Source organism: Schistocerca gregaria, chromosome 2 (assembly GCF_023897955.1).
Source record: "Schistocerca gregaria isolate iqSchGreg1 chromosome 2, iqSchGreg1.2, whole genome shotgun sequence".
In the NCBI taxonomy this organism is placed as follows: Eukaryota; Metazoa; Arthropoda; class Insecta; order Orthoptera; family Acrididae; genus Schistocerca; species Schistocerca gregaria.
Genome location: NC_064921.1, coordinates 987,509,572 through 987,529,133, shown reverse-complemented (window position 1 = coordinate 987,529,133; position 19,562 = coordinate 987,509,572). Strand labels below are relative to the sequence as shown.

The window sequence follows — 19,562 nt, the reverse complement described above, 5'->3', positions numbered from 1 at the left end:
GGAGTAGATGATGTGCTGCTGACCAAAATATCAATGTAATTGGAAAAGTGAACCAAATGAAGGTGGTTATGGTAGCCCGAAACCATTGTGGCATTAAAATAAACAATGTAAAAGCATTTGTGGCTGGCTGTGTAATTCACCAACAAAACTATTTCACTGTTTTTAGCTAATAATACTTAGTAATAAAATTCTGCACCAATGGACTTGGACATCTGATGCTTACAGGTTGTTTGCCCTGTCTGTGTAACATCACTACTTTCATCAATTAGAATTAAAAAGAAAAAGAAAAAAAGGTATACTATTTATATTGCAAGTTTCCAAGTGCAGTCTCACACTCAACTCTCCACAATGTACTGAAAGATACACCATTCAAAGAGCTCTTTATTTTAAATACTCTGGCTCTAATATTATTCCTCTCAAGTTTTGTCCTATCTTGTTGTTGTGAGAATTCAAATGTCACATAAAGGCAATTGCACTTACTCTATATACAGAGAAATACATTGATTGTATGAAGGACAAACTTGCCCACAATGAAATCACCCACTCAGTTTACACAATATTGCAGTTCTTCCTTTCTCCACACTTAAGCACTCCAAACACATTGCCAAATGGGTCATATCACTGTAGAAAGCCCAGGTGCATGACCTGTTCGATACACACAGTCAGCACATCCTCCTTCAGTCCTGTAACAGGCTTGTCGCATTCTGAGGCAGGTCCATCTGTGAAAGCAGTCATGTCATAAACCATGCCTACTTCACAACTCATACCATCTGGATCCTTCCTCACAATGCCAGCTTCACTGAATTATGTTCGTGGGAGTTGCCCTTGCAACTCATTGTAATGCCCCCTTTCTCCTTCCAGATATGTAGACCACATTTAGAGGGTGTCATAGCATGAATTTTGAGGACTCATGTGTGTTTGAAAAATAGAAACATTGCAATACAAATATAGTCGAGACAGCATAAGAAGATCCCTGACAGTAAGTAGCACTGTTGTCAGCTTTCAACTGCTTAGTACTAATGGCTGCAGGTGAGAACAGTAGTCACCCGTGTAGTTGTGACAACACTGAGGCATTGCCAGACACATTTACAAAATTGTATCACACGAGTAGCTGAGGAGGTGCGTGAAGCTGCCGTGCCCACTCCACTGCAATTGTCAGGGATCAGGTTACACTATCTTGACTGTAGTCTTGTTATTTTTATTAATACTTTTCATCACACTGTTCCATATCATGAGCCACTAAACAACCTTTGTTGGAGCAGATGTTATGAAAGATTGCTACTCACATATAAAGCACATGTTGAGTTACAGACGGGCACAACAGAAAGATTGTTCTACATTTGAGCTTTTGGCCAGGACTACAGCTAAAGTATAAAATCCACACACGTTCCAGCAAACACAATTTGCACTCATATGACCACTGACTCTGACCACTGAGACAGGACTGCAAGCAACTGTGCCTGATAGTAGAAGCAAATTGTGGGTGGTAGAGGTTAAAAAGGAGATTGAGGCAAGGAGGGGGAGGGGTGGCAGAGAGTATACTGTTGCTTTTGGAAGCATGCAGATATGTGGTGGGGACAGGGTAGGGCTACTAGGTGGAGGCAGGAGATTTTTCTTTTTTTTTGGGGGGGGGGGGGGGGACACATCAAAGAGGAGATAAGTACAGGAAGAGAGAAAAGGGCTAGTGACTACATTCATGAAATAGAAGGCTGCATGGTGATGGAGTAGGAGCAGAGATGAGGGTGAAGGGCAGGCACTAGTGCAGCTAGAGGTCAGGGGACGTATGGGAACGTAGTATATATTGCAGGGAGAGTTCCCACATGTGCAGTTTAGAAAAGCTGCTGTTGGTAGGAAGGATCCAGATAGATCAGGCTGTGAAGCAGTCATTGAAGTGAAGCATATTGTGTTGGGTAGCATGTTCAGTAACACACTGGTCCAACTGTGTGTTGGCCACAGTTTGTCAGTGATTGTTCATGCAGACAGACAGCTTGTTGGTTGACATGGCCACTTAGAAAGTAGCACAGTGATCACAGCTTAGTTTGTAGATCACACGACTGCTTTCACAGGTAGTCCTGCCTTAGGTAGGATATAAGATGCCTTTGACCTGACTGGAGTAGGTGGTCGTGGAAGGATGTATGGGACACATATTGCATCTAGGTCTAGGGATATGAGTCATGAAGCAAGCATTTGGAGCATGGTTGGAATAGTGATGGTTAAGGATACCCTATAAGTTCATTGGGGGGGGGGGGGGGGGGGTGGCAGAATACCACTGTGGGAGATATGGGAAGGATAGTGTGTAGGATAATCTTCATTTCAGAACATGACAAGATGTAGTCAGAACCCTGGTGGAGGACGTGGCTCCATTTCTCCAGTTGTGGGTGGTACTGAGTTTCAAGGGGAGTGCTTCTTTGTGGCAGGATGATGGGAATACCTCCTTCAATAGTTACACCCATTTCATACCAATATATCCCTCCCTTACAGCCTAGCCAGAAACAAGCAATTCTTCTTCAAATATCTCCACAAACCAAAGTTACCCTCCAAACATTATACAGAAACAGATGTCTCATGTCTTCTCTCTCCAGTCACCTGTCACCTCCCAAGACTGGAGAAATGTAATCAAATTCTCCACCAGGGCTTCAACTCTCTCTCATCGTGCCCTGAGTTGAGGAATATCCTACACACTATCTTATCCAACCCTTCCACAGTGGTACTGTGTCAACCACAAAACCTATGTAATATCCATTTACATCCCTGCTCCACCCATGCTTCCATCCCCTTGCCTCAGGGCTCATATCTCTGTAACAGACCCAGCTGAAAGACCTGTCCCCATACATCTTCCCACCACCACCACATACTCTAATCCAATCACAGCCATCACCTATCCCACCAAAGCCACGGAGAAGAAATAAAAACTTGGAGATTTGCCATTGATACTGTAATTCTGCCAAAGACGGCAAAGGACTGGGAAGAGCGGTTGAATGGAATGGACAGTGTCTTGAAAGGGGGTATAAGATGAACACCAACAAAAGCAAAACAAGGGTAGAGGAATGTAGTCAGATGAAATCATGTCATACTGAGGGAACTGGATTCGGGACAAGGCACTAATGAATTTTGCTATTGGACAGTAAAATAAATGATGATGAAAGATGAAGTAGAGAGGATTTAAAATGTAAGCTGGCAATGGCAAGAAAAGCATTTCTTCTGAAGCAAAATTTGCTGATATTGAATGTAGATTTAAGTGCTAGGAAGGATTTTCTGCAGGTATTTGCCTGGAGCAGTAGTCATCAAACATTTTTGCTCAATACAGATATTTTGGGGCTGCATCTCAGGCCACATATGTACCGATCTTATTATTAACTGATAACCTACATAAGTTGGTATGTTGTGAGCTCCAGACACACTAACTGTAGCCTCTCTTTCCAAGCTTAAATTCCGACGTTGCGGGGTCTGCTGTTATGGTTAAATGGACGTGGCATGTTAAGTTTAAGGGGTGGCTGGATGCCCTTCTTGTCACCACCCCGTACCCCCCGGGACAGAATAAATGTACCCCCAGCTGTCTGCGTCTAGTGTAAGCCATGGAATAGTGTGATCGTTTTCAAATGTCTGTGAGTCATGTAGTTGAGGCGGAATGTGGGAACCAGCCCAGTATTCACCTAGTGGGATGTGGAAAACCACCTAAAAACCACATCCAGGCTGGCCGACACACCGGCTCTCATTGTTAGGTTGCCGGGCGGAGTCGATCTGGGGCCGGCATGCCTACCTGAGTCCAGGAAGCAGCACATAAGCACTCTCAGCTACCCTGGTGGGTAACACACTAACCATAGTAAAGGATCAAAAAATTGGCCATTGGCCCTCAAGACTGATTGTTAAGTCGCACCATTTGGAACGCTTCCTATTGACTGTTCCCCATTTCATATTGCCGCCATCCTTGGCTGAGAAGACTTGTCCAAGATACTCCATTTCTGTTTGGAAATTTATCCAAATTGATGATGAGCTTAGCCTGATCTGTGTCCAAGTTATGGAAGTGTTAGTCAGCAGAGGATGCAGTGACAATGATGTCGTCAAGATAGTTTGCCGACCCTGTAACATCAGAAGCAGGTGCTTGAAGTAATGTTAAAACAAAGCTGGAGCCGAACTAACAACAAAGGGTATGAATTAAGAGTCCAAAAGGTATATTGACCACTACAATTTGCTGGCTGGCTTGATCGAGGGGCAGCTATTGGTAGACATCCATCAAGCTGATATGGTAGAATAATTTCCCGTGACTCAGCCTTTGAAGTCAGTGGGTGTTGACAATGATCTGAGCATTCACTGTTGACTTAAAGTCTCCACAGTGGTAGAGAGTGCCACTTTGTTTTTCTACAATGGCCAATGGCATTCTCCACAAACTGTTGGAGATTGGTTCCACAATAACAGCTGCCTCCAGGCGGTCAACTCCCGCTGCACCCTGTCCCGCAAGACAAGTGGAACAGGATGCACTTTGTAAAATTTTGGAATGGCATCCGGATGGAAAGTAATATGAATGGTATTGCTCTTGGCGCCACACTGGAATGCGGAGAACAGGCTGTGACACTTAGAACAGAATTGCTCACATGCTGACCTGCTGTCGGACAGCAGATATAAATAAATGTTGAATAAATAGCAACATTGGTTGTAAATTATGAAATCTCTTATTTTACAGATTGATTTTGGTCACTGTGTGACCATCTTCAGTACTAAATATATGTAAGAACCATCAGATATGAGGATCTTAACTAAACACAAATGTGACCCTATTTATAACCACCATCAAAAAATACAGAAACAGAAAGATATATGCAAATATACAGTGTCTCGCACATACCAGATTATTCGAATCTTGTAGGCCCATATCATAACTGCATAACATTTTCTATGAGGTGTAACATGTAGTGTGATAATTATTTTCAACAGACATAATGATTCAATGGATGTGATGTAAGCAAACCTTGGCATTGTGGTCCGACTTGTGGCAGAAGGAACATCTCATATTGAGATAGTACAAGACATACGGTCATTAGTTACCAGCACTGGGTGCAACCAAGGTGTCACCTGAGGTCCCAGTGCCTTTTGACGCGGCTGGTGCCGCAGCAGGAGGAGGACATCACGACCTGCACAACATAGGCAGTTCACTCAAGTGTGTACCCTGAGGCCTTGGTTGGCTTGAATTTGTTGCTGAAGGACAAACATTTGCCCAATGTTGGATTATGGAGATGGAAAAGATCCTTACAGAGCTCTGCATACATAGTATAGACAAACAAATTTTCGTGAACAGCAATATCATCATAAGGGAGGGGCCACAGTTTTTGTTTTCACACTGGGAGTGACATTTGCGAGTCAGGCACCACAGAGCAGCTACCTATTCTGTATAGGACTGAGAAGCTTCTTGGAATTGCAGTAAAAGGAATGACTGAGTGTGGAAACAAAAGGACGACTCTGGAAGTTGGCCTCCAATCTGTCCTTAAAGTCCGAGTAACTCAATTCACCCAGTTAGGGAAAAGTCAGTGCACCAGCTCATGCAGCTAAGTGTCGGTGTTAGCCAATAGAAAAGTCCGCTTTGTAATATCACCAAGGGTTCTACAGACTGTTAATGCAACTACAGCTGCTTGATGTAAGTTGTCCATTATTCATGGTTCGAGTCCAGAGATGAAGTATAGAAGGCATGCACCTGAGGTCGGCATAATATTTGTTCTGGTCAGCCAAACAAAACAAGAGACGATCCTGAATAACACTCATCTTGAGAGAAGCTTCGAGCAACATGAGGAGTTGGGGGAGTTGCAGAGGTTGCGCCATCTGCAAGAGGTATGTACCACAAAGACGTGGGTGCATCTGGAGACCACCGGTGTCTACCACAGACAGTAGACCAAGGAGCAAGTGGTGATGTCCCCAACTGGGAGGAGCGAGGCCAAGACCATAGGAACTCCTATCTCCAGACCATAAATCATAGATTGTACCACCTGGGTCCAAGCAATCAAACAGCTGCAACAACCAAAATAGACAACAGACAACTGTCCACCGCTGGAAAAGATGTGGAAGAAGTGTAGGGTACAAATAAGTACTGACTGCTTCAGTTTTGTGACATAGTTAGCTGACCAGTAGCATGTCACCTCAGTATCATGGTGCTAGTGTATTGTGTTACAACAACACAAGAGGGTGTCCACATTAAGAACCATTTATTAGAAAACTCAACCTCATAAAAATGGAATACAAAAAACGTTCCATGTAGTCTGCCAAGAGACATACAAGATCCTTGACAGTGACAATCAACGAAATTCCAGCTGCAGACTCACTGAAGACTGCCACGTAAGTCTAGCAGGATTGATTATATCATCACATGGAGGGTATACTCGCTCTGCATGACTGGGTGTCATAGGTTGCGATGGCGAACTATTTGCCAGTTGGCTTTCCGGGGGAGATAATTTCATTTGACGTTTGGTTGGTGAAACATTTCCCCATCTGAAGTGTCCTGTGGAGGAGGCCGTCAGTGTCTGCCGTGATGAGTGGTTGCATCTGTGAGGTAGGCTGCTGGTGATGCTGTGATATGTGGAGGGACGTTGGTCTGGCAGGTGCCAAAGAACGTAATACACACACACACACACACACACACACACACACACACACACACACACACACACACAGAGTTGCTACAGATTACATACACTAAGCAGTGTATTTCAGTCATGTTAATCACACAGTTGTGTGCTACATAACCAACTAAAAGTGCACCCTAAGGTAAGTCTTTCCGCTCCTGGGATTGGAATGACTCCTTACCCTCTCCCTTGAAACCCACATTCTTTCGTCTTTCCCTCTCCTTCCCTCTTTCCTGATGAAGCAGCCATGTGTTGCGAAAGCTTGAATTTTGTGTTTGTGTTTCTTTGTGTGTCTATCAACTTAACAACGCTTTCGTTTGGTGAGTTACATCATCTTTGTTTTTAGATATAAAAGTGTACTAATATTGTTACTCTGTGTCCTGTGCTTAGTTTTGAGTTGTAATGGGAAAACAAATTATCTTGGTGCTGATAGGGATTAAGCACTGTAAGTTTACAGTTACGTTTTCTTCTATGGATTAGAGATTCTACTGTTAGGTACAGTGCATCAACTCCAGTAACAGTCATCTTTTAAATTACAGACTTGATGGCTTCCCTTCCATCACTGCAATAAATTTTCATGGCGGCTTGACAGTTGGTGTGGGCACAGCTACAGGCCAAGTTTTATTGTATGATATACGCTCAGATAAACCTTTCTGTGTGAAAGATCATATGTATGGATTACCAATTTTGGATGTCCATTTTCATGAAAAGCAAGATCTTGTATTATCTATGGACAGGTCCATTGTCAAGATATGGGACAAGACATCTGTAAGTTGTTTCCAATTTAAAAACATAATAATATGATATTGCAGTTTTCTTCACGGTTGCATCAGGCAGAAAAGTGATTGTTTTTGTAAGCACTGGATTGACATCGAGTACGTTAATGTTTGGCATTTTATTTGCAGGGAAAACTTTTCACAGCAATAGAAGCAGCAGTGGACTTCAATAACCTTTGCCTTGTCCCAAACTCAGGAATGATGTTTGTTGCTAATGAAGGAGTTAAAATTCAGACGTACTATATACCCGTAAGTTCAAAAGCTGTAAATCTAATATATGTAACAAAAACCCATTAGCATGGCAGTGACTGATGTAGTTTTGAGTTGCTGCCAGGACACTAATGGCTTGTGAAAGAAAGAACCTGAACTGTTATGTACAGCCATGGCAACTTGGCTGCAAGAAAAGTGAAAAATTCAAGGATTACTCTGAAGAAATAATCATTAACATGAATGAGCAGTTGCTATTTATAAGTGTATATGGTCTGTGTCTTTAGTTTCTTATGAATTTTATTTGAAAAAAATAATGTCATGGTTATTTTTTCATGTATTATTTTTTTTTAAATATACATAATCACACAGCATAAATAACTTCATCTGTGGCTAACATTGTCATCAATTTGTGGTTAACATACTTACAGAGTATGGGACCAGCGCCAAAGTGGTGTGGATTTCTGGACAGTTTAACTGAAGAACTTGAAGAAAATCAATCAGAAACTGTATATGATGATTATAAATTTGTAACAAGGAAAGAACTAGAAGAGCTGGGATTAGATCATCTTATGGGCATGTATTCATAACTCTTATTAGTTCTCCTGAATTTTGTTTTTGTGTCTTTTATATACTAATTTGTAGATTTTCAAACATTTTAGGCACAAATCTTTTGAGGGCGTACATGCATGGTTTCTTTGTGGATATTAGACTCTACAGGAAGGCAAAATCTGTGGCAGAACCATTTGCATTTGAGCAATATAAAAAGAAAAGAATCAGAGAAAAAATTGAAGAAGAAAGAGCAAATCGCGTGAAGTTACAGGTTAAGCAATTTCTTCATATTTTACTATAAACTGTTTGAGATATTATCAGTATATATCAATTATTTCATTTATTTTCACAGAAATTACCAAAGGTAAATAAGGACCTTGCTCTAAAACTTATGGATGAAGAAACAAATGTAAAGAAAAAGAAGAACACAGGTACAAATTTACTCAAGGATGAACGTTTCAAAGCACTTTTTGAAAACCCAGATTTTGAAGTTGATAAAAATGCTGAAGAATACAGGTAAAATTCAAATATCTACTTTGAAACAATAGTTTTTATCTAAAGAAATGCAAATTAGAATTTATTTTCAAATATTTACTTTGAAACAGTAATTTTTATCTAAAGAAATACAGATTAGAATTTATTTTCCTTGTTATTCCAGACTTTTGAATCCTGTAGTGTCCAGGCTTGACAAGGCACGTAAGAAAGAACTCAAGAAACAGATACTTACCCAACAGTTTGAACAGATTGATGTAAGTACTTATTGTTTTTACTGGGCTTTCTTACATCATTTCCTTGTATGAGACAAGAGATACATTATTTGATGAATTAATTTCTTTGTGCGTGAGCGAAGTGTTGATCTATAGGAATGGCATTGTGCTAAGTCTCTAACTACTGTACCGTTGCAAAACTTTCTAAATTTGATCGACTTTCAGCTACTTTTGAATGTTATTTTCTCCTCCTAAGATGTGTTTGAGGAATTATCTTCCACATATGAATTTAGTGTGCTATGCTGCCAAGTGCTTACATTATGAACTGAACTGCAAAGAAAAGCCAAACACATATCTATTGGTTGTTGCTGCAAGATTTGTAATGTGTATTATGTTTACATTGCAGTATCATGATCATGATAGTAGAAAGCCCTGACTGGGATACTAATATTGCAAGGAGCGAAGGAACCAATCTACAATATAGTAGAGGCCTTGATCAGACAATAGGCACATAAACAAGACTTACAGTGGTACTAAGCTTACAGTGTTCTCTTTCACAGTTAACACAGCACACACACACACACACACACACACACACACACACACACACACACACACACACAGTCTTACTTGACTACATCATACCAGCACTGCAGGGGGGAGAGAGGGGGGGGTCATGTAGAGAGGGTGACGGGAGAAATGCATGAAGTTTAAGAAGGAAGACTGGTCAACACACACACAGTCTTACTTGACTACATCATACCAGCACTGCAGGGGGGAGGGAGGGGGGGGGGTCATGTAGAGAGGGTGACGGGAGAAATGCATGAAGTTTAAGAAGGAAGACTGGTCAGAAGCTGGAGGGGGAGAGGCAGCAAGAGTATTATGACACTGGCAAATTCACACTAGCATGGGCAGAGGACATGTGTATTGAACACTACCTATTATCATGTCCGAACAAAAGAAACATCCTTCCACCTCTCCTAAAATGGTATTCTACCATCCAACCAATCTACAAAATAAGCTGGTCCATCCTTACACTACACCCAATTCCAGCACCTTGTCACTTGGGGTAATGCCGCTCTGAAAAACTCACATGCAGTGTCTATCCTAAGCTATTTCATACTATTACGTTTCCTATCGTATCCTATGACAGTTAGTGCTGCCTGTGACAGCACTCATATTGTATACAAGCTTCACTGTAACTTTTCAACATCATTTAATTTGGCGATGTCCATCGGCCAACTGTCCAGCTGAGTAAATCGTGGGCAGGAACAGAATTGGCCACCCAGCACAACATGCTTGACTGCAATGACTGCTTCACAACCTTTACCGTATAAATCTCCCACTAACAGCTTCTCTGAATTACACAAATGGGAAATTACTTTATATTGTACTGACAGTCTCCTTCCTCATTCCCCTTCTGTTTTCTATCCCCCCTTCAAAATCCATTCCTCTATTCCATTGTGTGCCTCATGCAACTCCCCCTTCCTGCCATCGTTTCCTTCCACCTCACTTTCTCCTTCCCATATCCTGTCTCCTATCAGCCACTCCATCCAACATGACCCCTCATCCTCTCATCCTCTCATCCTAGTGAGGTGCCAGTAAATTGTAAGAGCACGTGCGCGCGCACTGGCGCGCGCGTGCGTGCGCGCGTGCGTGCGTGCGTGTGTGTGTGTGTGTGTGTGTGTGTGTGCAAGCGCGCGTGCGATCGTCCAGTAGCTTAGCTTAATGTCTACCCAATGATGCCTCAGCTGTACTTTCAGTTGTTACCTTTAATCCCTCCAATAATATCAGGTGTTTAAAGATGAATAACAACCACAAAATAAGCATGTTTAGTCACACACATTAAATTTCATTAATTAACAAATAAACTTTTATCAACTCAGTCTGTGTCTATATGCATAATGGAAAAATCCAAGATGGAATAATGACAATATTATGAAAAGTATACCATATAAACCTGAATCCAAGCCCCTCTTTTTTTTTCCTGGTTTTCCTGTTACAAAAACCACCTGCAGTGTAGAATTGAGTGCAGAACAAATTGGAAGTTCTGAAAAAATGGCACTAGGAGCTGCCACATGCGACTTTTGCTGTTGAATAGAAGCATCACTAAATATGCAAGCTTTTCAGGCACAAAGATAAATACTGGTGCCAAAACTTCCACACTAGTAAATATATGTAAAAACAAGTCAGAAGATAGTCTACCTTTTTTTGAGTTTCGACCATTGAATTGTAATATATCAACCAACAAAAGAAATAGAAATTCAGTATTGCTCATCTTCGAATATAGCAGCTTTTCAAGTATTTGTAGTAAGCAGCTCGTGGTCTCGCAGTTGTGTTCTCGCTTCCCGAGCACGGGGTCCTGGGTTCAGTTACTGGTGAGGTCACAGGTTTTCACCTGCCTCAAGATGACTTGGTGTTTTTGTTGTCTTCTTTATTTCAGCATCATTCATGAAAGTGGCGAGGTTGGACTGAGCAAGCGTTTTGACTTTGTACGGGCGCTGATAACTGTGCAGTTGAGTGCCCGACAAACCAATCATCATCATCATCATCATCATCATCATCATCATATATTTGTAGCAACAACAATAAATTTCTTTACGTAAATACCAACTATGCATATGGCTTTAGGATTCTTGCACGAGTTAGTAAGATGTGATTCATTCTCATCAAATTTTGTGAAGTCTGGTTTTAGTGAACAGTAATGAAGCACTCTCATTATACTGCCAAATACAAGAAGGAAGTTATTTCTCTTGTGGAAAAAAGTGCTAATCACGCTGCCAGAGACTGGTTTGGTGCAGTGCTACCTAGAAGTGGTTACCTCATTTACCAGATTATATGGAGTATATGCACTTTTATGTTCTAAAAATTGCCTCCAAAATTCAGGTGTGCCTTATACTCAGAAGTAATATAAAAATGTCCAGTGTGTGATATAAAATTCTCGCAAAATGGCCAGATGTTTGATACCGAAGGAAACCTGTCTCTACCTGGCAACAATGGATTCAACTGGCAGCAGCAGTGCACTGATGCAATGAACTTACGTCTTGCTTATGATGCGTCATTGCAATCTACAGTGCCATTGAACTGTAATTGAGAGTAATTTGTGTTATCACTAACAGTACAACATTTTTGTTGTAGTAGCCAGTTTCCTAATGGAAAAAATGAAAGGTATTCATATCTACATCTACACCCATACTCCGCAAGCCACCCGACGGTGGGTGGCGGAGGGTAGCTTGAGTACCTCTATTGGTTCTCCCTTCTATTCCAGTCTCGTATTGTTCGTGGAAAGAAGAATTGTCGGTATGCTTCTGTGTGGGGCCTAATCTCTCTGATTTTATCCTCATGGTCTCTTCGCAAGATATACGTAGGAGGGAGCAATATACTGCTTGAATCTTCGGTGAAGATATGTTCTCGAAACTTCAACAAAACCTGTACCGAGCTACTGAGCGTCTCTCCTGCAGAGTCTTCCACTGGAGTTTATCTATCATCTCCGTAATGCTTTTGTGATTACTAAATGATCCTGTAACGAAGCGTGCTGCTCTCCAATGGATCTTCTCTATCTCTCCCATTAACCCTATCTGGCACGGATCCCACACTGCTGAGAAGCATTCAAGCAGTGGGGGAACAAGCGTACTGTAAACTACTTCCTTAGTTTTCGGATTTTATTTCCTTAGGATTCTTCCAATGAATCTGTCTTGCATCTGCTTTACCAACGATCAACTTTATATGATCATTCCATTTTAAATCACTCCCAGATAATTTACAGAATTAACTGCTTCCAGTTGCTGACCTGCTATTTTGTAGCTAAATGATAAGGGATCTATCTTTCTATGTATTCGCAGCCCATTACACTTGTCTACATTGAGATTCAATTGCCATTCCCTGCACCATGCGTCAATTCGCTGCAGATCCTCCTGCATTTCAGTACAATTTTCCATTGTTACAACCTCTCGATATACCATAGCATCATCCGCAAAAAGCTGATGTCATCCACAAGGTCATTTATGTAAATTATGAATAGCAACAGTCCTACGATACTCCGCTACGCCACACCTGAAATCACTCTTACTTCGGAAGACTTTTCTCCATTGAGAACGACATGCTGTGTTCTGTTATCTAGGAACTCTTCAATCCAATCACACATTTGGTCTGATAGTCCATATGCTCTTACTTTGTTCATTAAACGACTGTGAGGAACTTTATCGAATGCCTTGCGGAAGTCGAGAAACACGGCATCTACCTGTGTGGTCTATAAACTGAAAGTAATAGCATATGTTGAAGAACATGGAAACGGGCAGCTGAGAGGCATTTTGGCTCTCCTCCAACAGAAAAAACCATTCACGATTTTGGGGGGGTGGGGGGGGGCTAGTATGGAAGAACAGGAAAAAAAATGAAGACTAAATGTCCAAATAGAGGACTGAATGCAAAATGGCCACAAGTAGATGATGATGTACTGAAATAGATTCAAGGACACCACCAAAATGGCATTTGAATTAATACAAAAATTATACAGTAATACATAGCAGACTTTAATGGTGGAGTTGGTGCTACAGGTTTATGAAGCATGATGGACTAAGCATGCAAACCAAGATCAAAATATCTGAGAAAAAGCCACAAGACTATGAAGAGAAAATATTAGGTTCATTCAAATGAAACCTGGTCAATGCATTTGCCTTACACGTAAGGTGGCACCATGTAACTGCGGGTATGATGGCACTATCTGTCGGTAGAGAGACTGACACATGCACACTGATGTTGCATGGCGACAGTATGGTTTCATGCCGAAGAGAAAGTGGTCACACAAGTTATCGTCCACTACCGAACATGCAGGCGAGTAAGCAGGAACAATGAGGAGTGATTCGATTTTTGGTGGCGGAGGGAGTTGAAGGCCTTGAAATGTATTGACAGATAAAGGCCGTGTATGGTGAGTACAGTCTGAGTCATTCAAGTGTTGTGGAATGGCACAAATGATTCCATGAGGGGCATAAGCTACTGGAAGATGATGCTCATCCTGGATAGACTCATCATGTCGTCATACCAGAAATGGTTGCGGAAGTGAATGCTTTAGTCATGGACAACCACAGATCCATCAGCTACTGGGTATTGGCGTGAGCCCCGCCCACATCATAATGTATCAACATTTGAACTTTTGAAAAATCTGTGCACACTGGGTTCCTCACCAACTGACCACTGAACAGCGCAATATTCGAATGGCACTGACTTTTGAGTCATTTGCAATGCTGTCATGAGGAGGAATACAGATTTCTGTCACGTATTGTCACAGATGATGAAACACAGTGTAACCATTTTGAACCGAAAAGCAGGCACCAGAGCAAGCAGTGAAGACATGCAACTTCACCGCCTCCAAAGAAATCAAAGGCCGTGCACACCAGTTGTGGTAAGGTCATGATATCCTCCTTTTTTTACCACAAGGGCCCACTGCTTATCGAGTTCCTGGAATGGGAAACCTCCATCATTGCCCAGCGTTATCAAGCCACTTTACAGAACCTTAGACGAGCCATCAAGTCAAAACATGTTGTCCAGTGGCGTTATCCTCCTGCATGATAATGCCCGCCTACACACGCCCAATGCAGTGAAGACGACATTGCAGCAGTTTTGGTGTGACTTGCGTGTATTTGGACCTCTAAAACAAGCTATTCGCAGACATCGATTTGCAAGGGACTATGAAGTGTGTGACTTGGTCCAGGCCTGGATCCGACAGCACCCTACTAGCTTCTTAAAGGATGAAATCAACCGGCTAGTGTTGCAATGGGATAAATGTGCCAACAGTTTTGGTGACTATTTTTGAATATGTGTACTGTATATATAACTACATTTTTAAGTTAATAAAATCGTTACTGTTACTTTACACTAGTGACGGGGCTTCATTTGAATGTCCCTTACATCATCATTCCATCACTTTATTATTCAACATCGAAGGAAAACCAGTGTGGAACTAAGCCAAATACTGAATATGGACGAGACTCCTCTGATACTTGATGTGCCGAGTAACAGTACTGTTAACATGAAAGGTACTGAAACTGTAGCTGTAAAAACAAGTAGACATGAAAAAATGTTTTTTGAGTGCAAAACAATGCCAAAACCTTCTAAAACACTGTTAGGCGTTGTTTGCCTACATGACAAGTGTTGGATGGACAAGGATGGTATGAAATTACAAATTAAAGGAGTGTGGAAGGTAAAGAAACGTACTTTATTGAAGAAGAGTTCTCTTTTTGTGCCAGATCAGTCATTTGAAAAATTCAGTGAAAGAGAAATTGAGACACGGAAAAACAAAGCTTGCTGTTATTCTGGGGGGGACTTGCTTCACAACTGCAACCTCTTGATGTCTCAATAAGTAAAGCTCTCAATGATAGTGAAGACTGTCTTATATATGAAGAGGGCAACGACAATGATGAAGAGGTAGAAGAAGAAGAAAGTTCAGATGACAATTTCAGGCTTTTGAAAGTCAGTTCGGTTTCATAAACTAAGAACTTCTTTTAGTCTAGCTTTGCAATCTAATTGTAATTAAGGCATTTCTTATACAATGAAGTGTCGTATAGTCTATAATTTTGGTAAATCCTACCCCCTAACAAAGTGAAGTGATAAAACGGCAAATGTCGACGAATATACATGTCATGTAATGTTTACATTCGTATTATTTTTATACTGAATAGTCAGAAATGAAGCAGAGAAACTGACTTTCGTATTGATTTTTAAATCATGTACAGCTATAAATTCTGTGCAGGCAAATTATGTCATTTTAAATGTTTTAAAGAGTACATTAATCTATAAAATAACATTGCTTACGCTTGGTTACCAAGCTTATGAATCGACCACAACTGCTATAGCTATATCTTCATCCAATCTATCTAATTTGTATCTAATGTTAGAATGAACCAACTTTGTTTCAGTTTTGAATTGTGTATATAGAACCTTACAGCTGAGGCCCCCTTCCTCCGTCATGTATTTGCTTGCACTACTATTGTATGTTGTTTCATTAAGCAGAGCTATGTGCGCACTGTAAAAAATGCTGATTGAAACACCAGATATCGCTCTGAATCATACTTTTAACTGCATGCACTACTATATGATTCACAGGATGAACCAGAAGGAAGACCCAGCTCTGATGAACAATCTGATGATGAATCCAGTTCAGATGATGATAGAGAATGGACAAAGGAACTTAAGCGGCAGCATCGTTTATTGCGACGGGAAGCAAGGCAAGAGGTAGTGGAAGAGGAAGAAAAGCCAAGTAATGAAGCAACACCTAAACCAAAATTTTTTGAAATAAGAGAAGGAGAAGAGTTCAAGGGAATCAATGCAGCATCCTACCAGAAAAAAAATAGGTATGTTGTCAACAGTATTTTGTTTTGTAATGGCCTTAATCCATTGGTGAGAGTTAACTTTTAAACATGTTTCTGCCTTTAGAGCAACACTAGGTGAAAGGTTGCAGAAGGAATCTAAAAGCAGTGTCAGAATTCTTGGGGCATCTGGAAGCAGAGAGATGACATTTACTATACGTAAGGTAAGCATCTTTTAATGTTTCATTCATCTGTGTGTGTATTGGGGGGGGGGGGGGGGTGATGATACCACTTGAGAGTAATTACAGTTCTTCAGTAATTTGTTGTTTAATTATGTAAATATTTTTTACTTGTCACTGTATCCTTTTTCTCTTCTTACAAGAACTCCTTACAGACTGCTCTGCCACTTTGGTTGTCTTTATACTTAACATGATTTGAAGCTTGTTAAAACAGTACTACACCAATTCTCATGCAAACTAGATATAATCACCTTTGAAGCACTGTTAAGTACAACACATTTCGAGCACCTTTGACAGAGCAGCCATTGGCGGAGTGCATGGCCTATAAGTATTATAATTTGAAGTCATGCCTTGATTCTCAGTAGTAGTAACACCCCTTTTTTACTTGTGTTTCAATTCTGTATTTGTTTTCAAATAGAAATATTAATAAATGAATATAGTATCATAATTTTTAATAAAAATAACATCTTTCTATTTTTAATTGTTGATTATATGAAAATAAATTAAAATTTGAAACAGAAATGCAAAGTGCCTAATGTTAAGTGAAAAAAAGTATCAGTTATACTGTTCATCTCTGTTAATGGAAAAGCTTTTTATTTTCTATTTGATGTTTCACATTTTTGTATCAAACTTTCATGTACTATTATTAAATTTTTATGTTATTAGTTATAAACAAAAAATTTGTTTTTATTGAAAATTATGATTCAGTTATTTGTTTATTAACATTTTTATTTGAAGGTAAACATAGAATTCAAATAAAAGGAAAGAATAATGTTGCTAGTAACAAGAATTGAACCAGCATCTTTTAGATTATATGGCTCGCATTACAAGACTTGTACACTATGGCCTCAGCTACCGGCAGCTATGTTAACCTTTTGCGGGCCATGGGGGATATTTTAAAGGGATTTATGTTACGACTTCTGTACACTCTTGGCATCTAGTGGCAGTCTGCTGCACCAGCTGTAGTTTCTGTTTGGTATGAAATACAGCCATCAGGACTGTGGGAAGTATATATCCCACTAAACAATGGTGTTTTAATGGTTATTGGGAAGTATGGTTACCATCAATGGAGTTCCTGGAAGAGACTTGGGAAGTATATTTACAACAAAATTAAAGGGTTCATTTGTGGTCCTTGGGAAGCATGTTTAGTACCAGCTTAGGGGTATCCTAGAGCTTTTGGGAATACTTTTTACCATCTCTGTCTAAGCTTGACATCCTGTGCTAGGACACTGTACCAGGTGTACAAAAACTGCTACAACACTCAGTTTCTTCTTGTCGTGAAGTTACTACTGTTGTCGGAACACATTGCCTCACTACTGCAGCATACAATATTGCGACCTGTGTCAGCTCATACCACTATTGCGTTTCGCATTGTGGTAAGTAAACTTTAATATTTTTTTAAACAAAGTAAAAGAAAACACAAAATAAATGTTCATTATTGTTTTACGTTTAATGGCAACACATAACAGGACATAAAAGGGAAGGGGGAAACCATTTACCACCATTTTTAATATCTGACAAAGGTGCCACGGTGGTATATGTACCACCATAGTTTTTGGTCCTAAATCACAAAAAATATAATTATAAAAAATAAATACAGTCAGCTGATCACATTTCTAATAGGATAGCAAGAAAATTATCTTTGCGGAGTTGTTACAAAAACTGTGCCCGCGGAAGTGTTAAGAAGCTCAAAATGTGTTGTACTTTTAGTGTTCCAAAATCTTCGAAGGTGAAAGTGTTCCCCCCCCCCCCTCAATGTTGTATTGCTTACGGTAACTGATGAGGGCACTGACCTCCAAATCCACTGTAAGTATGAAGAAAATAAAAGAGGGCGAGTCCATAAGATTCATTGTCAGTACTCTTGTTTCAGTAGTGGAATGTATTAAGCAGCTTGATTAGTTAGCATCTCTGAAGATACATTTTATTTGTCAAAAGAAGGGTTCAAATCCTTGTCCATCTATACAGTTCAAGGTTCTCTTTTCCTTTCTTTGTTTAGTTGAGTTTGTCCATTATCTCTAATGGCCTCACAATTGACAAGGCATTTTAGTCTAACCTTATTGAAATACCAGATAAAAATGAAGCCTGTCAGCTTAATTGGACTTGCTTTGTGTTTTCATGCAGATGCTACAGAAAATTGAATCCTATAATTGACTTCAGCATTCTTATTTGGAAGTAGATATGGAAACTCTGTAGATGGTAGCATACAGACCCAATATTGCAAGTAATTGCCAAATTGTATTGTTAAATGTGTGATATCCAAAACTATATTATAACGCTCTACTAAATGTTTCACAATTATTCATTGTTCACCATTTGATAATGGCAGTTTAAAAAATTGTAGGCTGTTTTGTAGTCCATGTCTTTCTTCCTTTTTCTATCTGTACCCTGTTTTTCTATGTTTGAGAAAGAAGAATTCTGAAGGGTCTGTAATCTCAAGTTTTTCTCTGTTACACAATAATGTTTCCCTGTGGATTAAACAATTTATATCTAAGTTGCTATTTTATTTGGAAGATGAGAATTAGTAGTAATTGACAAGGAGAATACATACAATATGTTTCAGTGAATGTGTTGCTGTCTACAGTAGCCTATCACTCTGATATAATAAAATGAGATGCATGCATATTGTCCATATATATGACTATTGCTCCTCTCCTGCAGTTGTCTTGTTTCTGAGTCCTTTTCCACTAGACAGCTGTCACAAATTAATGCCTTTTGCCAATCTGATCTATCATATATGAGAAGCAGTACAGTGGTTACTAAATTTGTTTAATTGTCTGTTGCTCTTTATTTATTTATTATGTGCTGCCAACTTGAGTCCACCAACTGACAGATAAGCTACTTTTCCTAAATGCAATCAAGTGTCTTCAGTCTGTATTGATTTCTGTTTTTTTTACTTCATCATTTTGCCCAAGAGTGATAGCTGTGGAAATGGGCTATTTGTGTGAATGTATTTCAGAAACAATTATCATCAGCAAGGCCAAATTATTCATGTTACATTATAGTAAATATCATTCAGTGCATACCTTAGGATATTCCATCTGACTCCAAAGTTCAAAATTTCTATACTACACTCCTGGAAATTGAAATAACAACACCGTGAATTCATTGTCCCAGCAAGGCGAAACTTTATTGACACATTCCTGGGGTCAGATACATCACATGCTCACACTGA

General features: G+C 40.0%; 2 protein-coding genes across 2 annotated transcripts in view; one reads left to right on the top strand and one right to left on the bottom strand.

Annotated features, from left to right (window-relative positions):
• The window catches only part of LOC126335478 (tRNA 2'-phosphotransferase 1), a 103,652-nt gene that overhangs the window by 1,414 nt on the left and 82,676 nt on the right, over positions 1-19,562 (bottom strand). The window lies entirely within an intron of this gene.
• Positions 1-19,562, top strand: part of LOC126335477 (nucleolar protein 10) — a 54,521-nt gene that overhangs the window by 28,001 nt on the left and 6,958 nt on the right. The window contains exons 6-13 of the mRNA XM_049998795.1: positions 7,148-7,376; positions 7,514-7,633; positions 8,023-8,167; positions 8,254-8,414; positions 8,496-8,659; positions 8,802-8,892; positions 15,949-16,196; positions 16,279-16,375. Of these exons, the coding sequence (XP_049854752.1) occupies positions 7,148-7,376; positions 7,514-7,633; positions 8,023-8,167; positions 8,254-8,414; positions 8,496-8,659; positions 8,802-8,892; positions 15,949-16,196; positions 16,279-16,375 (1,255 nt within the window). The remainder of the gene's footprint in view (positions 1-7,147; positions 7,377-7,513; positions 7,634-8,022; positions 8,168-8,253; positions 8,415-8,495; positions 8,660-8,801; positions 8,893-15,948; positions 16,197-16,278; positions 16,376-19,562) is intronic.